Genomic DNA, 25,948 nt, shown 5'->3' with positions numbered 1-25,948 from the left:
AGTGAGTGTGTGTCTGTGTGTCCATTTGTGCGTGGCGCGTTTGCATGTGTGTGTACATGTGTGCGTGTGCTGACATGAGAGTGTGTGCCTCTGTGTGTCTGTCTGAGTGACCATGTGTGTGTCCGGGCATTTGTGTGTGTGTGTGTGTGTGTGCACGTATCCACTACCATGTGTGTTTCTCTTTGTAGCTGTGTTGCGGTGCCGCCTGTGTCTCTCCACCTCTGTCAGCATTTCTGTGGACTTCTCTGTGCATCTTGGTGTATGTCTATGTGGCTGTTTGTCTCTCTCTTTGGATGTCACTGTCCCAAGCCCCCTGCTGCCCCCACCAGGAGAAGAACAGCCAGCTCCCAAATCCTGCAGAGTGGGTTGCAATACTCACTCAGCTCAGCACAGGCCAGGTCCCTTCCCGGAAGGCTGAGAATTTGATTCCAGCCCATACATCAGTGCGTCTGGAAAATGAAGAAACAATAACCACAGACCAGAGTGAAGGAGCCCAGGGACCTCCACAGTCCTCTGGAGGCCTGGGACTAGGGAATGGGAACTCTGAGATCCAACCACGCTCAGGCAGGGCTTGGAGGGGACCGTTCCGCCTCCACCAACCAGCCCAGCTGTTCTCAGTGTCAGGGCTGATGTGGGGAGATATAGTCTATGCCTCAACAGGATCTGGATAATTCAAGGCAAAGAAGAAATCTGAAATGGGGAGAGTTGAGGCTGGAGGGACCTAGCCGTCCCACGTGTGCAGGGACAGAGCTCCCTGGGGGAAATCTCTACTCCTGCAGTGGGGAGGGAGGGCTTGGAAGCAGGTACTTACCGACAGTGGAATGTACTAGAGTGGCGTCCAAGTGATCGAGAGCCTCAATGACCAGAGGGCACACCTGACCCAGGGGCAGAGAGGAGAGTTAGGCAAAGTGGCACCTTAGGGAGAGCCTGGCAGCAACAGCATCCCCAGTATGCATTCTCTGGGGACATCATCCATCATTTTTCTGTATCTGAGAGTGTCTGATTCGAAGCAGTCCCACAGATGAATGTTCACACATCCACACTGGGTGGAAGGAGGAACTGAAGGCATGGGTGAGGTGCCCAGTCACGCAGTGAACTGTTGTTCGCTGTGTGATCTGGCACCTGTTTCTGAATAGGGTGGACTACCCTGGCAGGGGTGAATTTCTGGTTATAGGAGGCATCGAAGCATAGGCTGGGTGGGCCTGGTCTGCAGCCATAGTGGGGGTGGCCTGGGAGCTTCTTGGGGCAGGAGCCCGGCTGTTTCAGCTGCAGTGTGGACACACACAGGGCCTGGCCCAGAGCAGAAACCAATCAATACATTTTGAAGGATGAAAGGAAGAAACGTGGACAGATGGATCAATGGACAGATAGACTGATGCATGGAATTTACTTATTAAACTGAGAGGCTCAGAAAAGCTCACCCCAGGGGCTTCTTTTAGCCTGAGAAGCTCTAAGAGCGAAAGGTCAGGAGCCCCCTCTTGTACTCACTTACCTGGCCCTGCACCAGCCCAGGAAGGACATTATCCAACATCCCAGTGATGTTGTCAATAAGGCTTGCACTGGGGAGGGCGCCCAACCTGAAAGAGAAAAGCCGCGGGCAGTGCAGGGGCCTGAGGCTCGTATGGAGAAGCACTTGGATGTGCCCACTGCAGACTCAGCACCGAGGAATGGAACCTGGCCTCGTGCCTCCACACCCACACGATCCACAACAAGGGGCACATCCAAAGGGAGTGATACACGGCGCAGCAGCGCACATACCAGGTACGTGTAGAATAAACCCACAGTTCCAGGACGCAGTAGGTGTTCAATAAGGCTTTGTGGAATCCATAAATGCATGAACAGTGCTTAGTATGTAGTTGTCATGAGGACTCAATGAGATGATACGTGTGATGCACAGCACATGTGTTCAGTAAACGTGAGCCATGATGGGGACGACTCCTGTATATTATACCTGCCCCCATCTCCCTTGCAGCAGTAACTGAAATAGTAACCCAGGTAGGCTCCATAGCTATTTTACCCTTTACTGGCACAAAGCACGTCACATCTATTATTTTAGAGGATTCTGTCGATAATGCCAGAGTAGCTCCGTATTGCAGTTATCTGAGAAAGCTGAGACCCAGGTTGGGGAAGCACTGTTCAAGTTCACACAGGAAGCCCTCCATCCCTTGCCACACCCCCTCAGGTAGATGGGGCTTGAACTCAGATTTCTTGTTGCCTAATATAGCACAGAATTGGTGAGCCTGGCCTAAGAAGGGATAAGTGACCATTTACCTATTCATCCGTGCTTCCATCCATCCATCCGCCTATCCATCTTCTCACCCTTCCACCCTCCCACTCATCCATTCTCCCATTGTTCTATCTTCCCAACCATCCATCCATCATCCCATCCTATTGTTTCTGGACAGGAGTAGCCACTCCTCTGGCCTCACCCGTCAAGCAGGGAGATTTGCAGGCTGCCAGGGGAGAAAGTGCAGTTGCAATGGACGATGTAGAACTTCTCCTGTTCATCTTTCACAGCTAAGAGTTCTGAAGTGATGTTTAGCTTCACAGCCAGCTTCAATGGACTTCCAACCAAGGGCCTGCAGAAAAGACACTCTGTTGCAGCTGGTCTCACCACATCCCAAGGCAGAGGAGGATTTTCTCCTTGACAGAAATGCCAGCCATCTTGCCCACAGCTGTACTCATCTCATTTCCCAGCAGAGGAAACCAAGGCTCACAGAGGTTAAATGAGTTTCCCAAGTGACTCAAGGTCACTCAGCATGGCAGCAAATGAGCTGAAGTTGGAGGCTCAGGTCTGTTAGACAGACTCCAACACCTTTTTTCTTTTTGACTACCCAAGATCATCAGGGTCTCCTCTGGTGAGCCATCCTCCCATTCCCCCTTGGGACCCACTCACATTTTCACACTGAGGACCATGGCCAGAGGGATGGTGACATAGAGACGATGGCCATCAGGGCTCTTCAGGAGGACAAGTTCCAACAGCTGGGGATCAGTGGTCTTCAAACTGCCCAGGGAGCAACATTGCGGGGAGAAACATTAACTCCTCTAGTTCTAAATCTAGAAACCACACCTAACTCCACCTTACTCATCCCAGAGTGGGAGCTACCCATGAGGTGGGATGGAGGAGATAGGAGGGGAGTCTTGCAGCAAAAGCCACATGGGTTTCGAGTCTCACATCAATTTTTCCCAAACTCTGCCCTGGGTCAGATCCAGACACACACATGGCCCTCTCCTCATCTCAAGTCTATAAGGTATTCCAGGATAGAGACTGTGTCTGGGTTATATTTTCATCCTGTATGCCAGCTCAGAGCCTTACAAAGAAAGGGCCCACTCTATATTGGTTGACTTTGTAGACTGATGAGCAGGGCGGTAGATGGATATGTGGGTGGATGCATGGAAGTGTAAGTGGTTAGATGGAGGGAGGAAGGACAAATAGATGGATGGATGGATAAGTGGCTATTGGAGTCTGGGCAATTGGAGTAAGTCCTTCACAAACATTTATGGTAGGAATCACTCATCCTGCCAAGTTCTTCCATGGCAGGTCAATCAACAATGTTTATCATGGAGATGGAGAAGCAGGAAGTCGGGGAGAATGGAGAGAGGGTGGAAGTAAGTCTCTTCTCTGAGCCAGCCACTGAGCCAGGTGATCTACATATTTTCAGTCCCCCCAACAGTTTTTCTCTGTGGGTACCATAATCTTCGTTTTACAGATGAAGAAACCAAGCCCAGAGAGACTGAGTGCCTTGCCCCAGGTCACCCAGCAAGTACACGGTGAATATAAAAATCAAACTCAAGCCTATCTATCTGTCTTCTAGTCAGGGGCAAGCACCTGGGTGGGTAGGAATCATGGGAATATCCCTGACCCAGTCCTATGGAGGATCTAGGCTTTGCCAGCTCACTGGCATCAAACTTTCTACTATTGCTCCTTGCTTAGAGAGCTCTGAGGTGGCTCCTGGATTGTTCATCTTGGATTGCTCCACGGACATCACATAATGATGTCACTGAGGAGAGTAGCTTACACTTTCTTGCTTACATCAAAGGCCACAGTGTTCTAAGGGATTTCACAGGTGAGGAGAACAAAATTACTATCATATAGTGGAAAAGACCTTGGCTTTGGACTTAAGTCAGTTAGAGTTGGAACCCTCACTCTGTGTCACTCCTGTGGTGTGATCACAGGCACCTTCCTGTGCCTCGGTTTTTCCATCTGTAAACTAGGGATTATTAAATTGACCTCAGAGGACTATGGTGAGGATTATAGGTGATGCTGGGGACTAAGGACGCGATTTAGGACTGGGGGCAATTGCTAGTTCAAGAGGGCTGGTGTTCCCTGCCAGACTGTGAGGAAGGTCTCAGCCTGAGTCCTGGCCTCATGTTCAGATCACCCCCCCACCCCCTTCAGGGCCACTGCCTGGGGCTGTTAGATCTCCAACGGGGGTTCTCCGGTGGGGTCCAAGGCCCTATTTTAGGGCTACTCACTCAATGATGTTGTTCAGGAGAGGAGTCAGTAAGGGCAGTTTCCCAAGCAGGCCCCCCCGCTGGCGACTGGGAGAGTTCCCTCCAGTCTTCAGGACGTCCAAGAGCGGAAGGTTTTCGAGAATGTCCAATAGATCCTCGGCGAGCAGGCCATTGCTGAGAGCTGGAAATGGGTATGGGGCCCTTGGGGGTCAGATCTGACAATTATGGGTCCTCAGTCCTTGCCCCCTTTTATCTCTCTTCCCAACCAACCACACACACACACACAAACACAGACATACACACACACCCCTGAAGGAGGTTATCACAGACTCTCACTTACCACTTGTGAAGCTTCCAGTAAGATCTGTGGGACTCAAGGCCAGGGATGGAGTCATAGGCAAGGGCAGTGTCTGGTCCGGGGACAAGATCAGGGCTTCCAGCAGGACCATGGTCTGGGCCAACAGCCCACAGAAGACAACAAGGCGCCCAGTTTGAAACATCTTCTCATTCAGTATCTGTGGAAAGAATGACAGGTCCACTGTGGCACGAATACAAGAGAGGAACCCATCCACCACCTGCCCCGTCCCTGCACACCAGGGAGTGAATAGCAATAACTAACGCGTTTCCTCTGAGCCAGGCTTTGGGTTGAGTCCTCCACACTCAGGCAGTGGAGGGGCGGGGACGGAATGGGCAGATCTCACCTGGCTTCTCAGATGTCCCAGCAGATGTCTTGGTCTCCTCTTCCCTGCTGGCTACTGCTGAGGAGGCAGCCTCTTTTATAGTGTGGGAATCCGGAAACGAGCAGTTGAATGATGGGTTTCGAGATAACTCAGAATTCTGCAATCTGGTGGTGTCTTTCAAAGTAAGACACCAAAGTAATAATTGCTCTCCAAAGTAAATAATTGCCGATCACATTAGTAGGTGGGACAGTTAAGCCGTTTGATTGACAAGTTAAACAGAGGAAAACTTGAGATGGGGATGTTACTCAAGACTTCATGGTTTCACGTGTGGGACTGAGGCTGGGGACCCACGCTCTGAGGTGGCCTGAAGATCACATTTGGAAACACTGGGAGAGGCAGCCGGTGGAGCCCAGGAAGGGACCTCAATCTCATATCCAGGCCTTTTCCATTCCTGGTCCAATTATTCTTCTCCAGTTGGAGGCCTCTTGCTCCCAAAATGTCAAAAAAGAGTCAAACTCTCTCTGATTTCCCTACATCTGGGGCACCCCTCAGTTCCAGGGCAGGGGTGTCCTGGTTTCTGAATCCTAATTGCGTGACAGTCACATGCTGGGGGCTACACATCCTCACAGAACCCTGGAGGGAGGGGTTGCTGTTCCTCCTTTGCAGAGGAGAAAACTGAGACCCAGTGGGGACAGGTGCCCAAGGACACAGAGAGGATGGGGCAGAGTTAGTGAGACAGGCTGGGGCCTGGGACCTGGGACTCTTTGCTGCAGTGCTTGCACCTGGACAAATGTCTCCTCAAGCAACAAAATACAAACAAACTACAAGGGACTAAACATAACCACGTGCATGGGCAGTTGGGGCAAATTATGGACAACAAGATACAAAAGGATCTAAAACCCATCTGCCACTTCTGAAGAGCCAGGAGCAGAAACAGAGTACTGCGCATGTCCCCTGAACTCAACACCACCAGAAGGGTGGGCAAACTACGTAAGAAACCCCTCTAGCCTGATCCCTGGACGCACCCCTACCCTCACCCCATAGAAGGAACCAGCTTGCCCTGCCTCCGGGGGGGTGAGCAAGGGAACCTGTTACTAGTTTTCACTCCCCCCCTGCTGCAGCAGGGACCCCCATAAAGGCTTGCCTGAATTTCTTTTCTGGCCTCTAGTCAATTTCTGTTGATTAAGGAAGGCCAAAAACCCTGGTCAGTATCATTAGGACTCAACCCATTGGATAATAATAACAATAAAAACAGTGTCAACAGCTAATACTTGCCAAGCTCTTGCTGAATGCCAGATGTGGCATCGTTTTTCACCTCCAGCCCCTCACAACCCTGTGTGGGATGGGAATGAGTACGTCCATTCTACAAGGGGGAAACTGAGGCTCGTAGTGTGAGGTGACGCGTCCAGAGTCTCACAGTGGGCATGCAGCCTAGGCATTCACGCTCTAGTCCTTTCTCTTAATCACTGGGCTGAGAGATGAGGATGCCTTGGGCACGCTCTGACCGTTTTGCATCCCCATGTCTGTGAATGTCATGCCTCCCACTTTTATAACCTGGAAAATGCTTTCCAGTTTCCCAGGCCTGAGGGATTGTGTGACATCCTGGTCTCTACCCTTACCCTTTCTTCTTCCCTTCCCCAAATGAAGTAATGAGGCATTTGTTACCACCACTTGGGCCTTTGGAGTCTATTTTACAGGTGAAAAAAAGAGGCACAGGGAGGTCCAGGCGCTAGTCCGGTGAGAGCATATTATAAGCAAAAGCGGAGAGAGAAGGGCGAAATGCACATTTATGGGCTACCTGCTCTGTGCCAGGTGCTTTCCATACTTGAACTTCATCTTTGTCATGAGTGCTTGATATTGTTGAACGCCAAATGTCAGATAAGGAGACTAAGGTTCAGAGAAGGTGATTACTTCCCAGGGATACACAGCGAGTGAGTGGTGTCAGAATTCTCCCCTGTGTCTGATGCCCCTGTCATCAGTGAGCCACGCCGCCTTCCCCTCATGTCAGACCTTCACTGGAGCTGCTCCCACTTCCTGTGAGAGTCTGGCCGATGCCTCCAAGGGGCTGGGCCATGGCCTTGAACTCAATCACCCATTCAAGCACTCACCAGACTCTTCCCACAGCTTGTATGTTGTCAGTCATCCTCAAAGGGGTCCCCTTTTACGTTACCTTGGTACAACTCTTGTGGTTTGGGTCAGCTTGCCACTATTTTGGGGGGAAATGGAAGCAGATAAGCCAAAGAATGGATTCAAGTTTGTTACTGGACAGCTAACAGCTGCTGGTTTGAAGCTAGGAGGCTGCATTTGTGTTACGGCAGAAAGGGGATGGATGTGGGCGCATATTGCCCTGGTTCAAATCCTGTGACCCTGGGCAAGTCCCTCCAAACCTTTGAACTTCAGTTTCCTCATCTGTAAAATGGGAGGATAATATCTACCTCACAGGGCTGTGGGGGATAATGTCTGGGGATGGGGTATGAACTTCAGTTCATAAACTCCTGTGTCTACATTTTTTTTTTGAAGATTTTTTTTGATGTGGACCATTTTCTAAAGTCTTTATTGAATTTGTTACAATATTGCTTATATTTTATGTTTTGTTTTTTTGGCCGGAGGGCCTCTGGGATCTTAGCTCCCCAACCAGGGATCGAACCCGCACCCCCTTCATTGAAAGGCAAAGTCTTAACCATTGGACTGCCAGGGAGGTCCCTACATTTTTTTTTTTTAATACATAATCCCTTCATTTATTTATTTATTTGCTTATTGGCTGCGCCATGCCATGCAGCATGTGGGATGGTTCCCTGACCAGGGATCTAACCTGGGCCTCCGCAGTGAAAGCTCTGAATCCTAACCGCTAGGCCACCAGCGAACTCCCCTACATATTTTTTTTCTAATGTATGTATAGTTTAGCATTTCACATGCCATTTTGCTGAGTAACAAAAACTTCCCCATTTCCCCCTGGGATTTTATTTCTGTTCCAGGAGCTTTATTTGTGCCAAGGCATCTGAAGAAGGCTGTCCTGTCTCTGTTTTGACTGGAAATATAGAAGCAGCCATATGCCATCTGACCCCTTGATGCCAAGATGCTGTGCTTCCCTCCCGTCCAAAAGGCCTCTTCGAATTTAGTCTTTACTTTTTTTTTTTTGCGGTACGCGGGCCTCTCACTGCTGTGGCCTCTCCCGTTGCGGAGCACAGGCTCCGGACGCGCAGGCTCAGTGGCCATGGCTCATGGGCCCAGCTGCTCCGCGGCATGTGGGATCTTCCCGGACCGGGGCATGAACCCGTGTCCCCGGCATTGGCAGGCGGACTCTCAACCCCTGCGCCACCAGGGAAGCCCTAGCCTTTACTTTTTACTGGACACCCTTGCTGGACACCCAAAATTGTTCTGTGTCTCGATTCCTTGGGTCTCAGGCAGGATTCCGGGGGACTGCCGCAGCCCATCTGCCTGGAACTACTGAGACCTTCCAGTTAACTTTCTCTCCCTGGGGTCCTGCCACCTCTCCTGGTTCTGGAAGGGAATGTGGACACAGAACCCCTCTGTTCTGGAATCCCGCACGTTGACTTGGGGTTTCTGTTGTCCTCCTCCCACGTCAAGGTTTGCCTGGGGAGAAGCAAGGCCATGAGACACTTCTCAGAACCCACTAGAACTATTTTCTCTTCAATTTCTCTTTGACCCTCACACTCCACCAACCCAACATGGGAAATTTTCTAGTCTTGGGGTCAGGAAACCTTGCTTCAATTCATCATGTATATGCTATTCTTAATGTCTCCTATGCCCCAAATTTTGAAATTGAAAAACCCAGGCTTTAGGAATTCCCTGACAGTTCAGTGGTTAGGATTCAGCACTTTCACTGCCGTGGCCTGGGTTCAATCCCTGGTGGGGGAACTAAGATACTGTAAGCCGCAGGGTACGGCCGATAAAAAAGGGAGAGAGAGTGAAAAGAGAAATAGTATCTTATAACTAAAACAAACAAACAAACAAAACAACTCAGTCTTTAAAAAAATTTAACCTACAGTAAAATTGACCTTTTTTGGGTGTATAATTCAATGAGTTTAACACATGAATAGTTGTTTTTTTTTTTTGCGGTACGTGGGCCTCTCACTGTTGTGGCCTCTCCCGTTGCGGAGCACAGGCTCCGGATGTGCAGGCTCAGCGGCCATGGCTCACGGGCCCAGCCGCTCTGCGGCATGTGGGATCCTCCCGGATCAGGGCACGAACCCATGTCCCCTGCATCGGCAGGCGGACTCTCAACCACTGCGCCACCAGAGAAGCCTACATGAATAGTTTTATGTAGCCACAATAATACAGAACAGTTCCATCACCCCCAAAATACGCTCATGCTGCCCTTTCATAGTTACCCCCTCCCTCTTCCCCTGCACCTGGCAACCACTGATCTGTTCTCTGTCACTGCTGTTTTGTCAGAGACCCAGGCTTTGTAGACTCAAAAGCCTTCTCTCTGCTTCTGCTGAAGTTGCCCTTCCTTGAAACACAGGTACTGTTTGTTCCAGTGCCCTGAGCAGGGCAAGGGTCATGGGGCATCAGGAAGCATGGACGGACACCCAGCTAACATTTCAAGACAGTGTTTTCCGCATTGGCGATGTCAATGCCTCCCCAACGTGTTTGTCAGAAACTGGAGGTCATGCCCTTTTCTTCCTACGTATCAGATTGTGACTGTGTTTGGGAGCCTTTACTGGTGTCATTTTGCGAATCAAGGGATCCATTTTTATGTACTGAATTGAACTATGGTTTAAAATAGACTGAAAATGTAATGTTTCCCCTCTAATAAGTGGTTACTGTAAAGAAGAATGGGTTAGTTACAGATCGAATAAGGAAGCTACCTCTTCTCTGTATATCCAGTGTTTGTGGTTCTCTGTATATCCATTTTATATTATTGCTAATGAACATGTGTTCACTGGTAAAAAATCGAGAAAATACAGATGAACTAAAAGGAAAAATTAACATCTAGAGTCCTGCCACTTCCCTTTTTATTTTAATAAATATCTGTACAGTCCGGTCAAAAAAACCATGAGACCCATTTCAAAGGGCAGAGTTCATTTTATTTTTCAAGGGACTCTGAACTATGCAAGGTCATTTTTCCAGAACTTGGGGGTGGGATGCTGGTTCTCTTCCCTGGGAGTCAGAACTCTGTACGGAAGGGCTTGGAAGTTACAAGCACAGGTGAGCAGGGCCTGGAGCAAACTTCTGAGTATTTGGGGCTGAATTTCTGCTTCAATGACCGCCCCCAGCCCCAGACCCCAGTATCATAATAGAGGTCCATTGTGAAACAAGCTCCTCCAGGAGAAAACATAATGAGTCCACAGCTCTGTGAACCTCAAAATGAAAAGAAAACAGAATGCGAGAAACCCAAGGAGGCCCCTTGAGAAAGGCGCCCCTGGAAGGGTCAGGAAGAAGACAGACAAAAGCTGCCTTCACAAGGAACCAGGCAACCTCGCTGGAGGATGGGGCCCAGCCCTCCCATGTTTGCTCTTTGAATCATGAGCCGGAAAACCCCTGTAAACTCAAGGCTGTCAGGGGGAATCATTCGTGTGAACATGGGTGTTTCGGGTTGCAGATCCCCAGTGAAGCATTTCGGATTAGGGAGCCTGAATTGAAAGATGGAGACATGAGTATCTCTTGCCCCATTCTCATCTTTGAGCTGTTGACACTTCCTTGTTTGAGCTTGTCAATCTAGCAGAACGCAGATTTCAACATTTTTCTCCCAGTGTGGGGTTGTGGGTGGGATAGGGGTGTTAGAAGGAAGGGATGGAAGACTGAAGTGGGGATTCAGAGTGGTCAAGGCTGTGGGCTCTGGAGTCTGACTGCTTGAGTGCAGTCGACTTGGTCATTTCCTGGCTCTGTGACCTTGGGCAAGTGGCTTGCCCTCTCTGAGCCTCAGTGTCCTCATGCATGAATAGGATAGCAGTTTTGGACTTCATGGGGTTTCTGTGAGGATTTGATGTGATGCTGGATGCAAACTCCTAACACCAATATTGGCACATGCAGAGTGCTTAGATGTATGTGCTACTATTATTGTGTGTGTGTGTGTGTGTGTGTATTTCCCCTTGATTTCTCAGTATGCTGTCCCTTTCCTTGGGTGGAGGAGGGCAGGAATCTATATTTAAGAAGTGAGTAGTCATTAATCAAATAATTAACAATGAATTAAATGACTTTTAATAAGTATTGCCCATGGACCTAGCAGATGCTAAACATATTGCAAATGTCTTTTCATGTACTCCTACAAACATCCTGCATGGTAAATAGTTTTCATTTTCAAAAAAATTTTTTTTGTTAAAGTATAACATACATAAGAAAAATGCACGTAAGTGAACCGCTCAATGAATTTTCACAAACTGAACACCCTCCCCATAACCAGCACCCAGATCAAGAAACAGAGTGTTACCAGCCCTCCAGAAGGCCCTCCTACTACGTCCAGTCACTAACACTCTCCCTGACGGTAGCCACCATCCTGACCTCTGACAGCACGGGTTAGGTTTGCTGTGTTTGAGCCTCATATAGATGGGAGACGTGTGTTTCGGGGCCTGGCTTTGTTAGGTGTGTGAGATCCATCCACGTGGTTGTGTGGGTGTAGGTTATTTTCATTACTGTAGAGCATTCCGCTGGTGACGATCCCACAAGGTATTTACCAATTCTATTCACCCATTCTTTTGATGGGCATTTAGGGAGTTTTCACTCTGGGGCTATTATGACTACGGATGCTATGAGCAATGTTGGACATGTCTTGCGGTGCCCATGTGCATGTATTCTGTACCTAGGATCGGGACTGTGGGTCAGAGGGAGGAATATGTTGCCCTTCAGGGGATGTTGCCACGAGTTTTACAAAGTGGAGATGCGACTCATCTCCCTCCAGCAGTGTGAGGCCCCCGCTGCTCCACATCGTGTAAGATTTCTATTCCCACTTTGCAGGGGAGGGAGACCAAAAGGTAAAATGCCTTGTCCCCGATACAGCTAGGGAGTCATAAGACGAGGACTCACCCATTATTTAACCATGGGTATTTGCTGAGCACACATTTGGTGTCAGGCCTGTGCTGGGGGCTGGAGGGTCATTGGTCACCCTGATGCTCATGTTTATACCCTCCTGGAACTTCTCGTTGGGCTGAATCAAATTTGAACTCAGATCTGTTTAGTGCCAGTGTTTATACTTTACCACTCTGTCACTGTTCTTCTTCACCCCCTTGGAGCCCAGCAAGGTTCTGGGCACATATTAGGTGCACAATAAACATGGGTTGAATGAACAAGGGGATGGGAACTCTCAACAGGGCCCTCCCCACACTGATGAGCACATCCATGGATGCGCTATTGGCTGCAAATTACAGGAAAAGAAAGAGTGTTTTCTCTGACATTTCTGGGCTGACGAGCGAACTCAGGCATATCCTGGGTTTGGGATGGACCTTATCAGCCATCAGCCAAGTCTCAGGATGGACCTTCGTCAGGTCTGACTTTTGGAACTCAAACCTCAGGGCCCAGGCAGAAGGACCTCTGTACCCTTCAGAGCTAGAATTTATTGTGGAAGAGGACAGGATGTCCAAAGGGCCTGTGGTGAAAGTGGGACATCAGAAGCCCCACTCTGAGGGCGACTTGGAGCCTCCAAATCTGGAATCTCCTTCTGATTATCAGTGGGCAGCTAGGGGGCGCTCAAGTCTGGCTCGTGGAAGGCTGGCTGGACTCAAAGTTGGTTGAGTTCATGAGCAATGGCCTGTTCTGTAAGGAGAAGAGGCAGAATCAGTCATCAGGTGTCTGCCCTCTGACACCCAGGTCCACACCGAAGGGGTCTCTCATCCATCCATGCTGACCAAGGCCTGGTGCCGGGAACATTCACATTAAAACTCTTCAAATGATATCTAATTATTCAGTTCTTGTGTCTTCCACTCACTGTGAGCTCCCTGAAGGCAGGGACTATATCTGTTTATCTGCAACTGGGATGGGGGAGGGCTTGGGTGTGTGGGAGGGCAGTGCTCCCTAAAGGATTGAGTGGAGATCTTGGGAGAAGCTCTGGTAACCTGGAGGTTTGGGTGAATTGGCGGGGCACAGCCAGCTTGGTAGGGGTGCCCTCTGCTGTCCCAGCTCTCTCGGGGGATAGTGAAGGTCATGGTCATATGGTCACCTCTGAGTGTCCTCAGAGCACATGCAGACACCCCTCAGCAGGCCTCAATAAGAGCTGCAGCGGGGACACCTCTTCTGGCCATTTGCCTGTCCTGAGTCCTCGCCCCGGAGGGACACGGGTGCTCACTCACCCATGAGGCTTTTCAACAGTTTCACATCCAGCTGCCTGAGGATTTCATCGATCAGAGGACATTCCTGGACCACCAACACAGAGAGAAGGGTCAGACCAGGGAGTGGGATAAGAAAACTGGAGGGGCTGTGGCTGGAAGCCACGGGATTTCCACAAGGAATCATGGCAAGTGTGGCTCCCTTGTACTGAACGCCAACTACCCACCAGGTGCTATGCACAGTACTTCCGTGCTTTGCCCCCCTGAATCTTTGTGGCTCTCTGTGAAATGGGGACTGTGATGGTTCCCATGTTACAGATGGGGAAATTGAGGCTCAGGGAGGCTAAGTCACTTGTCCAAGGACACACAGGCAGTAGATGGCAAAATTTAACATCTTAATTTGAGATTTCTCAGGTTCTAAAGCCCAATTCTTTGCTGAAATGCCAATATATATGCCCTGACCCTCGGACTCAAGGATGCCCAAGGTGAAGCTACTTTTCTGAAACTTACCTGACTTTCTATCAGGTGTGGGATAACTTTTTCCAGGTTGTCTCTGAGGTTGTGGAAAAAATGTTTCATCTTTGGTGGGATATCTCTAGAAAGAGAGATAGATATATAGAACAGAACAGATAAATACAGACAATACTAATGCCAGGTGCTGTGTGTGGAGAACATCTCACACAGCCATTTAATCCTCAGAGAGCCCTACGTGAGAGGCATCATTGTAAGCAATAGTCAAAGGCGCAGCTCAGAGAGGTGATGTGCCTTGCCCAAGGTCACACAGCTAGTTAAGTGCTGATTAGATTAGAACCAGGTCAGTAACTACAGTCCACAGCTTTCTTCGTGGATGTCTGGCATGATCTAGGCATTCAGTGAATGTCTGATGAATAAATGAATGGATATCCACTGATGACCTAGTTGCTTTCAGCATTCTGGAATTACAGAGAAAGATCAGACACAAATCTTGCCCTTGAGGGACTCAGTCTGTTGGGGTTGACACACTTGGTCAGCTAGTCTACAGATCTTTATTTAAGTCTATTTTTTTCTATCTTGTTCACTACTGTATCCCTAGCATCAAGCATGTTGTGCCTAGCACATAGTAGGTTCTCAGCAAATATTTGTTGAATGAATGAGTGACGAGGAAGAGCTTTAAAGAAGGAAGGAGGGGCATCCAAGCATAAGGATCAGCGTGTGCAAACGCACGGTGGTATGAAAATGCATGGCATACTGATGGAGGGGGGTTCTTCAGAGAGACTTGAGGGCAAAGGGCTGCAGAGTGGGGTAGGGGACAGGACAAGTAGGGCCTTGAGTGACATCCAGGAGTTTGCTCTTCATCCAGAGGGCACTGGAGAACCATTGGAGTGTCTGGAGCAGGGGCTGGCTGACATGGCTAGATTTCTGGGCTAGAAAGTGATTTCTGCTGCAGGGGGAGAACAGAGTGAAAGCAGTGAGGTCTGAGTCAGGGAAAGTTGGAGGAGGCTCCCACAGTGGTCCAGGAAGTGGACTACGAGCCCAGTCAGTGGCTGTGGGGATGGAGAGAAAGGGAGCAGGTGAGGGTTGCCAGGAGGTCATTGATGGGACCTGTGGAAGATGGGCTGTGGGGAGTGAGGTGGAGGAGGAGTCTGGCTTCTGGGAGGGTGGCAGGGCCACCTCTGGGATGGGGATGCAGGAAGAGGAACAGATCCTGGGGAAGATCCTGGGTGAGATCTCTTTGGGGCTCACCCAGGAGGTGGTGGAGACCTGTGGCTGCAGCCAGGGCCAGTCAGGAAGGGGCCCAGCCCTGGGGAGGGGCGGCTGGGATCTTACTCATCGATGACAGTCATGCGGATGCTGCTGGGCTCCACGCGGCAGTTGCCTATCACCAGATCCCTCCGGCCAAACTCATCCTTCTCCAGCCAGAACTCCACAGCGAGGTTCATGCGTGCGTGTGTCTTTATGATCTGGTTATTGAAGGGCCTGGGGAGGAGAGAGAGGAGGAGGGGGGAGGGGCAGGAGACAGAGAAAGAATAGAGGAGGAGGAAGCAGCCAACACGGAGAGTGTCTCTTTCAAGACATCAGCACAGTGGGGCTCCACCTTGCCTGGATGTTAAATTCTGTGGTCAGCGATTAAGGAGAAAAACATTACTAGCCAGAGTGCCTTCTGAAAATCCTTTAAATAGACCAGATTAGGGGGCCTTCAGAAATTCAAAAATTGAGAGTTAATCTTATTCTAAAAATCTTTACAATTTAGTGGAGCCCTCCCAGAGGCAGTAGATGTTAAAGGGTAGTCTGAACCAGAGGAGGGAAGGGCGATGTGATCATTAAACTCTATCTCTCTCTCTTTTTTTTTTTTTGGTATGCGGGCCTCTCACTGCCGTGACCTCTCCCATTGCGGAGCACAGGCTCCGGACGTGCAGGCTCAGTGGCCATGGCTCACGGGCCCAGCCGCTCCGCGGCATATGGGATCTTCCCAGACCGGGGCATGAACCCGTGTCCCCTGCATCGGCAGGCGGACCCTCAACCACTGCGCCACCAGGGAAGCCCCCTGTTTCTCTTTTTAAAAATCGTTGTAGGGAACTCACATAGGTTTAAATGAGCATATGACCTGCCTCCACTGACCAGTGATTACCATCCATATTTCAGCTGAAGAAACCAAGGCTCAGAGATGTGAAGTGACTTGCCCAAGGTCACACAGCAAGTGAGTTCGGAAACCAGGAATTGAAACCAGTTTGCAGCAGAAAGATCTGGGTTCCCCAAATTGCCAAAATCCGCCCCCCTCCCCCCACTCCCAGGTTCCCAGTGAAGAGGAACAGTGCCCTTCAGGCCCCACTTCTGTATGACTTACAGCCTTGAGTCAATGTCAAATTCAAGTGAGATGTTTGCCAAGAACCACTCCTTATGGAAAGACATCCGGATCCCACCATAGTCCAGCTGAATGTTGGTGACGTTGGCGCTGCACAAGGAAAGAGCAAAGACCCCTGCAAGGGTGAAGGGTCTCAGACCTCAAGGCCTTGGGCGTTACAGACAAGGCTGGCCTGTCTCCTAGCAGTCGGATTTGGAGTCAGATCCTTTTACAGATGCTCTGAGGGCAAGAGCTCCCTGCAGGAGCCCTGGGGTTACAAGCTGTCCCTGAGCGCCCCCGAACAGCTCCACACAACTGATTTGTGAAACCCATAGCCAACTGCAGACCCAGCCCCTGGGCCCGTTCTCAGAGACAGCCTCCCGCTCTCAGTGGATAGCCCCACCACCTTCCCAGGGGCCCAGACCCAAACCGTGGGAGCTGTCTTCAACTTCTCTCCATCCCTCACCGCCACATTCTACTCATTAGTAAATCATGTTGGCTCTGCTTGCAAAATATATCCTGAAATGGGCCACTTCCTGTTACTCTGTTGCTTTCGTCTGGTCCAGGTCACCATCACTTCTTGCCTGGAGATGCTCTAGTTTCTCTCTGGGCTCCAGGCTACGATCTTGGCCTCTCCACAAACCATCTCCATGTGGCAGCCAGAGGGGCCTTAACACTCCCCTATCACTCAGTGTTCTCCACTGGTTTCTCACTGCTCTTGCAATAAAATCTGAACTCCGCATCACAGCCCCTCAGATCTGCAGGGTCTGGCCTCACCTGCCTCTGCAGCCCCATCTCCTACCACCCTCCCCTTGCTCACCCAGCCACACAGGACTTTTCCTCCTCCTCAAATGCATCAATCTCCTTCCTACCTCAGGGCCTTTGCACTCACTGTGCCCCCATGACCTCATGTCACTCACCTCCTTCTCTTCATTCATATTTCTACTTAAGGGTTAGGAAGGTCCCCCGATCAGTCCTCTCACTCTCACCCCTGACCTGGCTAAATTTGTCTTCATGTTATATCCCTCCATCTGAAGTTAGTTATTTACTTTTGTGTCCTATCTCACTAACTAGGATGTAAGATCCAAAAGGGCAGGGACTGTAGGTCTGTATAGAGCTGTATTCCCAGTACCCAGCCCAGGTGCTGGTACACAGTAGGCGCTCAATGAATAACTGTAACAATTGTTAAAGGAATGAATGAAGGGAAGTGATTGTGACTGCACACAGCAAGGGAAACCCTGCTGGTGAGTACTGGCGCTCATTAAAATGGAGGGAATGAGGGATTCAAATCGGAGAGAAGGTAGGTCAAGGGCACAGCAGGCTGGGATCATGGTGTTACATTTGAGCAGCTTTGAGACCAGGCAGCTGGGGAGGCCTGCATCCACTGAGAGGAAGGGGGGAAGATGGAGGTGGAGGACAGGCCCAGTTCTGCGAGGCTAATTATACCAATGGCTACGCATCCATTATGTGCCACAGGGAAAGCTCCGAACAACTCCAGGACGCAGGGATAATTACGCCCATTTCATTGAGGAGGACTCAAGGCTGGAGCTCAGGGAGCTCAAATGCCTTGCCCAGACTCACACAGCTTTCAAGCAAGAGTGGGGTTCAAATGTCAGACTCTAGTCCTGGGTTCCTTTGGCACCCCAGATGTTTATCCAGGCTGTGCTCTGGGTACCCATTTTATAGATGAGACCAGAGTGGCCCAGCAAGTTCCCCAAATTTGGTGGCAGAGTCAGGATTTATTTATTATTTATTTTATTTTTTTTGTGGTACGCAGGCCTCTCACTGCTGTGGCCTCTCCCGTTGCGGAGCACAGGCTCCAGACGCGCAGGCTCAGCGGCCATGGCTCACGGGCCCAGCCGCTCCGCGGCATGTGGGATCCTCCCGGACTGGGGCACAAACCCGTGTCCCCTGCATCGGTAGGTGGACTCTCAACCACTGCGCCACCAGGGAAGCCCCAGAGTCAGGATTTAAATGCAGAAACTTTTGCTCCCAAACCTTCACCTTTAATTATTCTGCTGTGCTGCCTCTCCCAGTGACCCCTTGTGCTGGGCCCCCTACTCATCCTTGTGTTGGGTGTGACATCTCCTTCCAATCTTCCCTCCTTTCCTCTTCACAGGCCTCGTACTGCCATGCCCTCAAGCTCTGCCCTCTTAGAGCTTTATCAGGAGTCCCAGGGCCAGTGACGGGGTTCAAGATCTCACCTGCCTTCTTGATGCTGCTGAAGGTTCATGCTGCCAATTAGCCAGCCCACCATCCCCGAGGCCGTCTGCCTGGAGGCATTCAGACTGTCCAGGAAGCGGATGTTCTGGATTCGGCACTCTGTATTGCGCTTCGTGAGGCCCTGCACAATAACTGGAAATGGATATGGGACCAGTGACATTGCACAATGTCCTGGCAAAGGTGGGGGGTTTGGAGCCAGGAGGCCCAGGTTGCAGGCTGGCACACCGGCTTCTTGCTGAGTGATTGGTGTGTCATCCCCCTGCCCCCAACACTGAGATCCACATTCTTCATCCGTGAAATGATGCTTTGCAGTGCCGGTGTGACACACCTGCAGAGGGTCTGGCAGGCAACAGCTGCTAAAGAGAGATATTATGGTTGAAATTTGCCCAGTGCCGCATCTCTGAACGTGGAACACAGAGCCTAACGTACGGGATCTAGATCACAGTAAATGTTGGTTGAAGAGAAAAAGAGGTGGGCAAATAAGGAGAGAATAAATGGATATCCTCCCCCACCATGCTCGGAATAAACTGCAAGGCTGGGTGGAGCTACCAGTGGAAAAGAATGAATTCCAAAAAGGAGGGAAATTTGAAAAGCTATTGACTTGCGTGAAGTCCTAGCTCTCTGGACCCTAGACCCCAGCTGCCCAGGTTGGGGGCCCAGTTCTGACAAACCTCAGAGCTCACCTCAAGACACATTTATTGCACTGACTCAACCCTCTAGGTGTTCAGGCCCCACACTGAGAACTATGTATTACTGCAGAGCCACAGAAGCCATTGTCACACCTCACCAGTATCCTCCAGGGCCAGCCCCCAGACCCCCTTTCAGCACCCCATGTTTCTGCTGCAGAAAGTGTCTCTGGGGCTTCCCTGGTGGCGCAGTGGTTGGGAGTCCGCCCACCAATGCAGGGGACACGGGTTCGAGTCCCGGTCCAGGAAGATCCCACATGCCTCCGAGCAGCTAGGCCTGTGTGCCACAAGTACTGAAGCCCGTGCACCCAGAGCCCGTGCTCCGCAACAGGGGAAGCTGCCGCAATGAGAAGCTCGCGCACTGGGACAAAGAGTAGCCCCGGCTCGCCACAACTAGAGAAAGCCTGCACACAGCAACAAAGACCCAATGCAGCCAAAAATAAATAAATAAAATTAAAAAAAAAAAGAAAATATCTCTGGAGTCATAGATCTGGGTTCAAATCCTAGCTCTGTTACCTCCCTGAGTCTTGATTTCCTCATCTGTGTAATAGGGCAGTAATAATACCCATCTCATAGGATACTTACTAGGAATATTGAGACATTTAGCCAAAGGATATTTACTGTGCATCTACTGGGTATCAGGCTCAGTACTGGGCACTAAACACACAAACCATTTTTCTATCTAGTAGGAGAACATACAGTAAAGAAATAGTTTCAAGGATGGAGTGAAACTATAGGTATGCCTAGAACTCTTAGTAGTTCTTGGTTAATGATGATAGTAGCACTTGGGAATTTGTGAGCAGCAGACACTAGTAGTTGTCAGTCCAGTATCCATCCATCCATCCATCCATCCTCCCATCTATTCTCCATCTATCTATCCAATATCCATCCATCTATCCATCCATCTACCCATCCATCCACTCATCCATACATCCTCCCATCCATCCTCTTATCCATCCACTCTCCCATCCACCCATTCGTCCTATTCTTCCCATCTGACCCCTCTTTTTTTTTTTTTTTTTTTTTTTGCGGTACGCGGGCCTCTCACTGTTGTGGCCTCTCCCGTTGCGGAGCACAGGCTCCAGACACACAGGTTCAGCGGCCATGGCTCACGGGCGCAGCCGCTCCGCGGCATGTGGGATCCTCCCGGACCGGGGCCCGAACCCACGTCCCCTGCATCGGCAGGCGGACTCTCAACCACTGCGCCACCAGGGAAGCCCTGACCCCTCTTTTGATTCAGACACTCTTTTCAATTCCTGGTCCAGATGAGGCTGTTGATTATCATTGCATGGTGACTCTTACAGGTACAAAGTTCGCATATGATCCAAGTTGGTTCTATCAGACTAAACAGACCCTATGCTTCATGTTTGAGGGGAAGGTTTCTTTCTCTTTCTCCTACTGGAAAGGAACAAGACAGCCTATAGCTCCAATGGCCACTGGCCACCATTTTCCTATCACACTGTGAACCAACAGCCTGCGGATGAAACCATGACGATAACAGAGCTAAAAAAGGATGAAATGCAGATCTGGTTGGCAGCTTTGAGCTGCTGATTGAACCAAACCTGGAGCTTGCCCTACCTATGACTTTCAGTTGTGTGAAATACTTTTTTTTTTATTGTTTAAACCAGATTGACTTGAGTTTTCTGTAACACCCTAACAGATACGTGAGAAGTGGTTGTAGAGATAAACGTTTTCACAGTTGAAAAACACTTTGCACATACTTGCCTTCATTTAAGTCTCAAAAGCAGCCCAATGAAACAGCATTCTAACTGCACCTATTGTACAGATGAGGATACCTGGAGCCACAACCACATGTGAATATATTTGATAACCTAAATGCAATGCATACATTTATGGCAAACCATAAAATGCCAAGTCATGATGAGGGGAAATGGGAAACATCGATAACTTAAAACCATTAAGAAATAGAAACAGGGCTTCCCTGGTGGCGCAGTGGTTGAGAGTCCGCCTGCCGATGCAGGGGACACGGGTTCGTGCCCCGGTCAGGGAGGATCCCACATACTGCGGAGCGGCTAGGCCCGTGAGCCATGGCCGCTGAGCCTGCGCGTCCGGAGCCTGTGCTCCGCAACGGGAGAGGCACGCGTACCGCAAAAAAAAAAAAAAAAAAAGAAAGAAACCGGTGATCTCATTCCCCAAAAGTTTTGATCTAGATGGTTTTATGGAAGACTTTTACCCAACTTTATGAAAAGGTAATTGTGAAAGAAAATAGAAAAAGAAGATGCAAAATTCATTTTATGAGGCTAGTACAACTTGCTTCAAGAATAGTACAAGGAAAAGATATTACACATCAATTTTATGTATGAAAAATTTGCTAAGATCCTAAATAAATTACTAGCTAACAAATCTAATAGCTAATAGTACATTATAAAAATATCATATTACATTATAAAATATAAATTTCAGTTTGATACATTATAAATACGTTAATGTATATTATAAAAATAATACATGATAAAAATAATAAAGTACATTATAAAAATAATATAATAATAGCAGATTATAAATAGATAATTATAGTATGTTATAAAAATATCATATTTATTCCAGAAATGCTAGGATGGGTTCAACATAAGAAAATCTATTAATACAGTTTATCACATTAACAGAGTAGAAGAAAAGATGGATTAATTTTTAGATGCAGAAAAACATTTGTTAAGGACCAATACTGATTTATGATTAAGAAAAATTTAGGAAACTAGAAATATAAGGGGACTTTCTTAACATGATAAAAACTATATCCCAAAAACCTACAGAAATATACTAAGTGGAGAATTCTAGATATATTCCCATTCCTATAGGAGGCCTTGGCTATAGTGCAAGATAAGAAAAAGGCACAAGAAGTATAAGGTTTAGAAGAGAAAAGATAAGACTGTCACTATTTGCAGATGATACAATCCTCTAGATAGAAAATTGAACAGAATAAATAAGACAAATTATTAGAACTAATAAGCGGTCAGTAAGACTTTTGGATAGCAGATTAATTTTTAAAAATCAACAGCTTTCCTCTCATCTGTACCAGCAATACCAACTAGAAAATATAATAGAAAATTAGGCAATATTTACTGTGGCAACAAAACCCATAAATTCTCTAGGAATCAATTTAACAAAACATACTTAAGACATTTATATAAATTTAAAATTCTATTAAGGGATCTAAAATATAATCTGAATAAATTGAAAGATATATTACTTTTGTAATTGCCTAACATAATACTGCAAAAATGTCAATTGTCATTAAATTAATAAACAAATTCAGTGAAACCCTAATTAAATTTCCAGAAGATTTTTTCTCTTTTTTAAGGAACTCAACACAGTCTAAGATTCATTTGGAAGAAGAAAGTTCTATCAGATAAAATGGCATTTTACAAAGATGTAGTATTTAAAATATTATGTTTTGGATACAGAAACAGTTACACAGACACAGAACACAGAACTCAAAAGGGAATCCATGTGTTTGGAAAGCTGACCATTTAGTAGGTGGGTTGAATGGACTCATAAGGAGAGAAGTGAAGCTGAATCTCTAATTTACAGATGTAAACATACATAAAGATAGCCTCCAAATGGATTAAAATCCTATATGTGAAAAGTGAAACTGTAAAGCTGTTAGAAAAAACAGGCTGGAGACAAGGGCTTAAGACTCATCAAATATAAACCATAAGATGAAATGTTGATGAGTTTGAAAATATTCCTGTTCAATGAAGTGTCTACAAGCAAAGTTAATAGGTGACAGTTTGGGAGAGATGTTACCAATGCTTAGACCTGACAAGGGACTAATGTCAAGAATAAATTAACATCTTCTCAAATCAAAGAGGATTAAAAAAATTGGAAAGCAAATAGAAAAATGGGCAAAAGATAAGAACAGGGAATTCAAAGAAGTCAAAATGGCTAACAGAATTAAGACGTGTTGCTCAAACTTCTCACTAATCAAACTAATCTCACTAATCAAGCTAAAACAATTAGATATCACTCAAACACACATCAGACTGGCAAACAATTAGAAAGATGCTGTTATGTACTGAATTGTGCTCCCCCCACCCCAAATCAATATAGTGAAGCCTTAATCTCCAATGTGACTGTATTTGGAGATGGGGCCTTGAGGGAGGAGTTAACGTTGAATCAGGTCATAAGGGTGGGGCCTTAATCCGATGGGACTGGCGTCCTTATAAGAAGAGGAAGAGACACCAGAACGTGCTCGCTCACCCTCTGTACACACACAGAGGAAAGACCCTGTGAGGACACAGTGAGAATGTGGCCATCTACAAGCCAGGAAGAGAGGTTTCACCAGAAACCAACCCTGTGGGCAACTTGATCTTGAACTTCCAGCCTCCAGAGCTGTGAGAAAATAAATGTCTGTTGTTCAAGCCACCTGGTCTGTGGTATCTTGCTGTGGCAGCCCAAGGAGGCTGATACCAGTGGATTCTCTCCAGTGTTGGGAAACAAGGGATACAGGTACGCTTGTTTGTTATTGGAGTGGGCGTAGACCTGCACAGCCATCCTAGAAAGCAATCTGGCAGTCTTTAGTTAAATTCAGTTTGCACCTGCCTTAGAGCCCAGCCATCTCCCTTCAGGGTATATCCCAGGGAAATTCTCCCGTAGGTTCTAAGAAGGACACGTGAGAATGTTCATTGCTGTGTAGTTTATAATAGTGGGAAGTTAGAGACAACTCAAGTGTTCATCCCTAGGGAAATGGCCAAGTGATGATGAAGTGGATGTATTTCATGGACTTTTCTGTACAAGTCTGAAGCAACAGATGTCAACAGCATGGTGTCCAGTGAAAACAGTAAAAAAAAAAAAAAAAAAAAAAAAAAAAAGAAATCTATATAGCTTTACCATTTATGTAAATCAAAACACTGTATGTTTTACAAGGATATGGGCATTTAAAAACACATATATTAGGGAATTTCCTGGCTTTCCAGTGGTTAGGACTCTGTGCTTTCACTGCGGGGGCCCGACTTCAATTCTTGGTCAGGGAACTAAGATCCCACACGCTGCGCAGCACCACCCCAAAAAAGCCAACACCTATATTAAACAAGCTGCAATGCCTGCCAAGGAAGAGGGGAATGGGCGTGAGAGTAAGAGGTGGAGAGGAAAATAACATAAAATAAAACACAAGAGGGGTCTTGCCATGGTTCATGATAATGACGATGTGCTAGGAATAGGCGTATGATCAACTCAAACTCAATTTTGTGTCCTTCAGGTCTAAGAAAAAAGGAAGAGAAGAGGGTAAGTGACCAATTCCAGGTCATCTAGCAAGTCAGTGGTGGGGTCAAGTTAATGCTTTCCCTACCCTCCCTGTGACAGTGGGCAGAACATGGGCTTAGCTTACTTCTCGCCAGACCCGATTTGCTGTCTCTGTGGGTCTTGGCCAGGCCAGGCCAGTGCTGCTTATGGAGTGCCAAGGGCAAGGCCAGTGAGCTGAGGAGGACCAGGAGCCTCCAGAGTGAATGCATCTTGGGTTCTTGGACCTGTGGGTATTAAGAAAGGTCAGATGCTACCCACGTGGATGGCTGCAAGGGTGGCCACCTGGATGGATGGACCGAAGTTAGCCCCCAGCATGCTGTGGGGAGGTGTCGTGATGGGCTCTGGCAGCTGCCACCCGGGCTTGCTCACATGGTGAGGGCAGCAGGTGGAACCCTGTGGGGAGGCCAGGGATCCAGACGGAAGCCTTGTTGCTTAGAGACACCCGGTAGACCCCACTGTTGGGTCATCCAGTGGGAAACCTCTCCCAGACCAGCACAAGGTGGATGTCGGTGACTCTTCAGTGAATGAATGAATGAATGAATGGGCAAGGATGGTTAATCTCAGGCTTTCCAATTGGACTAGGACTTTCTTAAAGGCAGGATCATCTGCAATGCCTATCACAACGCTTGCTTGTGAGAAATTAAGTGCGGATGATTGTTGAGGGACCAGATGACTGAATACATAAAACAGGATGGCTGGTCTCTGAATCCCCCACTAAATTATATGTTTCTGGAGCGCAGGGTGTGAATTTAATTAATCCTCCTGTGTCCAGTGCCTCCCATGTTTACCACATGGTAGTTACCAGTGATGTTTATTAAGTGATACAAATGAATGAATGAATAATTGAACGGATGGATGGTTTGTGGATAAGGTTTACAGGGAGGGGACAGAGAGCCTTGAAGCCAAAGCATCAGGCTTATCTTGTTGCTCTGGGTTGCAGGGTCATTAAGAATTCAGTTCAAATCCCCTCTCCTCATCATCTCAAGACGTGGCATCCCAATCCACCCAGTTGCTCCGGCCACAGCCCTTGGAGTCCCCCTCGACTCACTCCTCTTTCCTCATCTCCCATGACCCATCTGTCAGGAAGTCCTGTCAACACTTCCAGGATCTGCCCACATCTAACCACTCCTCCTCAGCTGCCATCATCTTGGCCTGAGTTATCGCAGAGGTGTCCTACCTGGTGTCCCAGCCTCTTCCCTGGCCCAACTACAATCTCTTTTGCATATGGCTGCCTGAGAAATCATTTTAAGACATAAATCAGACCATGGCACTCCTCTGCTCAAAACCCTCCAAAATTTCCCATCACACACAGAGCGAAAGCTGAAATCTGTGCAATGCCTCTCAGAGCCTGCAGGGTCTCTGGTGTCCTCTCTGATCTCACCTCCTACCACTCTGTCCCTCCTCTGCTCTCCTGCAGCTGCACAGACCTTGGAAGTCTGGGCCCGACAATTCAGCTGCCGTGAGCTCTGAGACAAAGGCTCTTTCCCCTTCTTGTCCTCTCCCCGCAAGATGCGGGGGACATGCAGGGTCCTGTGCAAATTTCCCAGAAACCCCGGGCCATCCTTGGACACTTCACTTCTGGCCTTGTAAATCAAAAGC

General features: G+C 48.3%; 2 protein-coding genes across 2 annotated transcripts; both read right to left on the bottom strand.

The window, feature by feature from the left end:
* Positions 1-384: 384 nt before the first annotated feature.
* BPIFA1 (BPI fold containing family A member 1) lies at positions 385-4,955 on the bottom strand (the record flags this gene model as incomplete). The annotated part of the gene is made up of 7 exons (XM_082856810.1): positions 385-449; positions 812-875; positions 1,493-1,577; positions 2,430-2,579; positions 2,897-3,004; positions 4,477-4,636; positions 4,796-4,955. 7 exons carry the CDS (start codon positions 4,953-4,955, stop codon positions 385-387), a joined length of 792 nt encoding a protein of 263 aa, XP_082712936.1.
* Positions 4,956-12,813: 7,858 nt separating this feature from the next.
* Positions 12,814-24,558, bottom strand: BPIFA3 (BPI fold containing family A member 3; the record flags this gene model as incomplete). The annotated part of the gene is made up of 7 exons (XM_082856809.1): positions 12,814-12,848; positions 13,382-13,445; positions 13,868-13,952; positions 15,164-15,313; positions 16,182-16,289; positions 18,383-18,533; positions 24,435-24,558. 7 exons carry the CDS (start codon positions 24,556-24,558, stop codon positions 12,814-12,816), a joined length of 717 nt encoding a protein of 238 aa, XP_082712935.1.
* Positions 24,559-25,948: the final 1,390 nt, after the last annotated feature.

The sequence above is a fragment of the Leucopleurus acutus genome, assembly GCF_964270905.1.
Source record: "Leucopleurus acutus genome assembly, chromosome: 16".
Classification (NCBI taxonomy): domain Eukaryota; kingdom Metazoa; phylum Chordata; class Mammalia; order Artiodactyla; family Delphinidae; genus Leucopleurus; species Leucopleurus acutus.
Note: the sequence above shows the minus strand (reverse complement) of the source record. Positions and strands in the feature narration are given on the sequence as shown.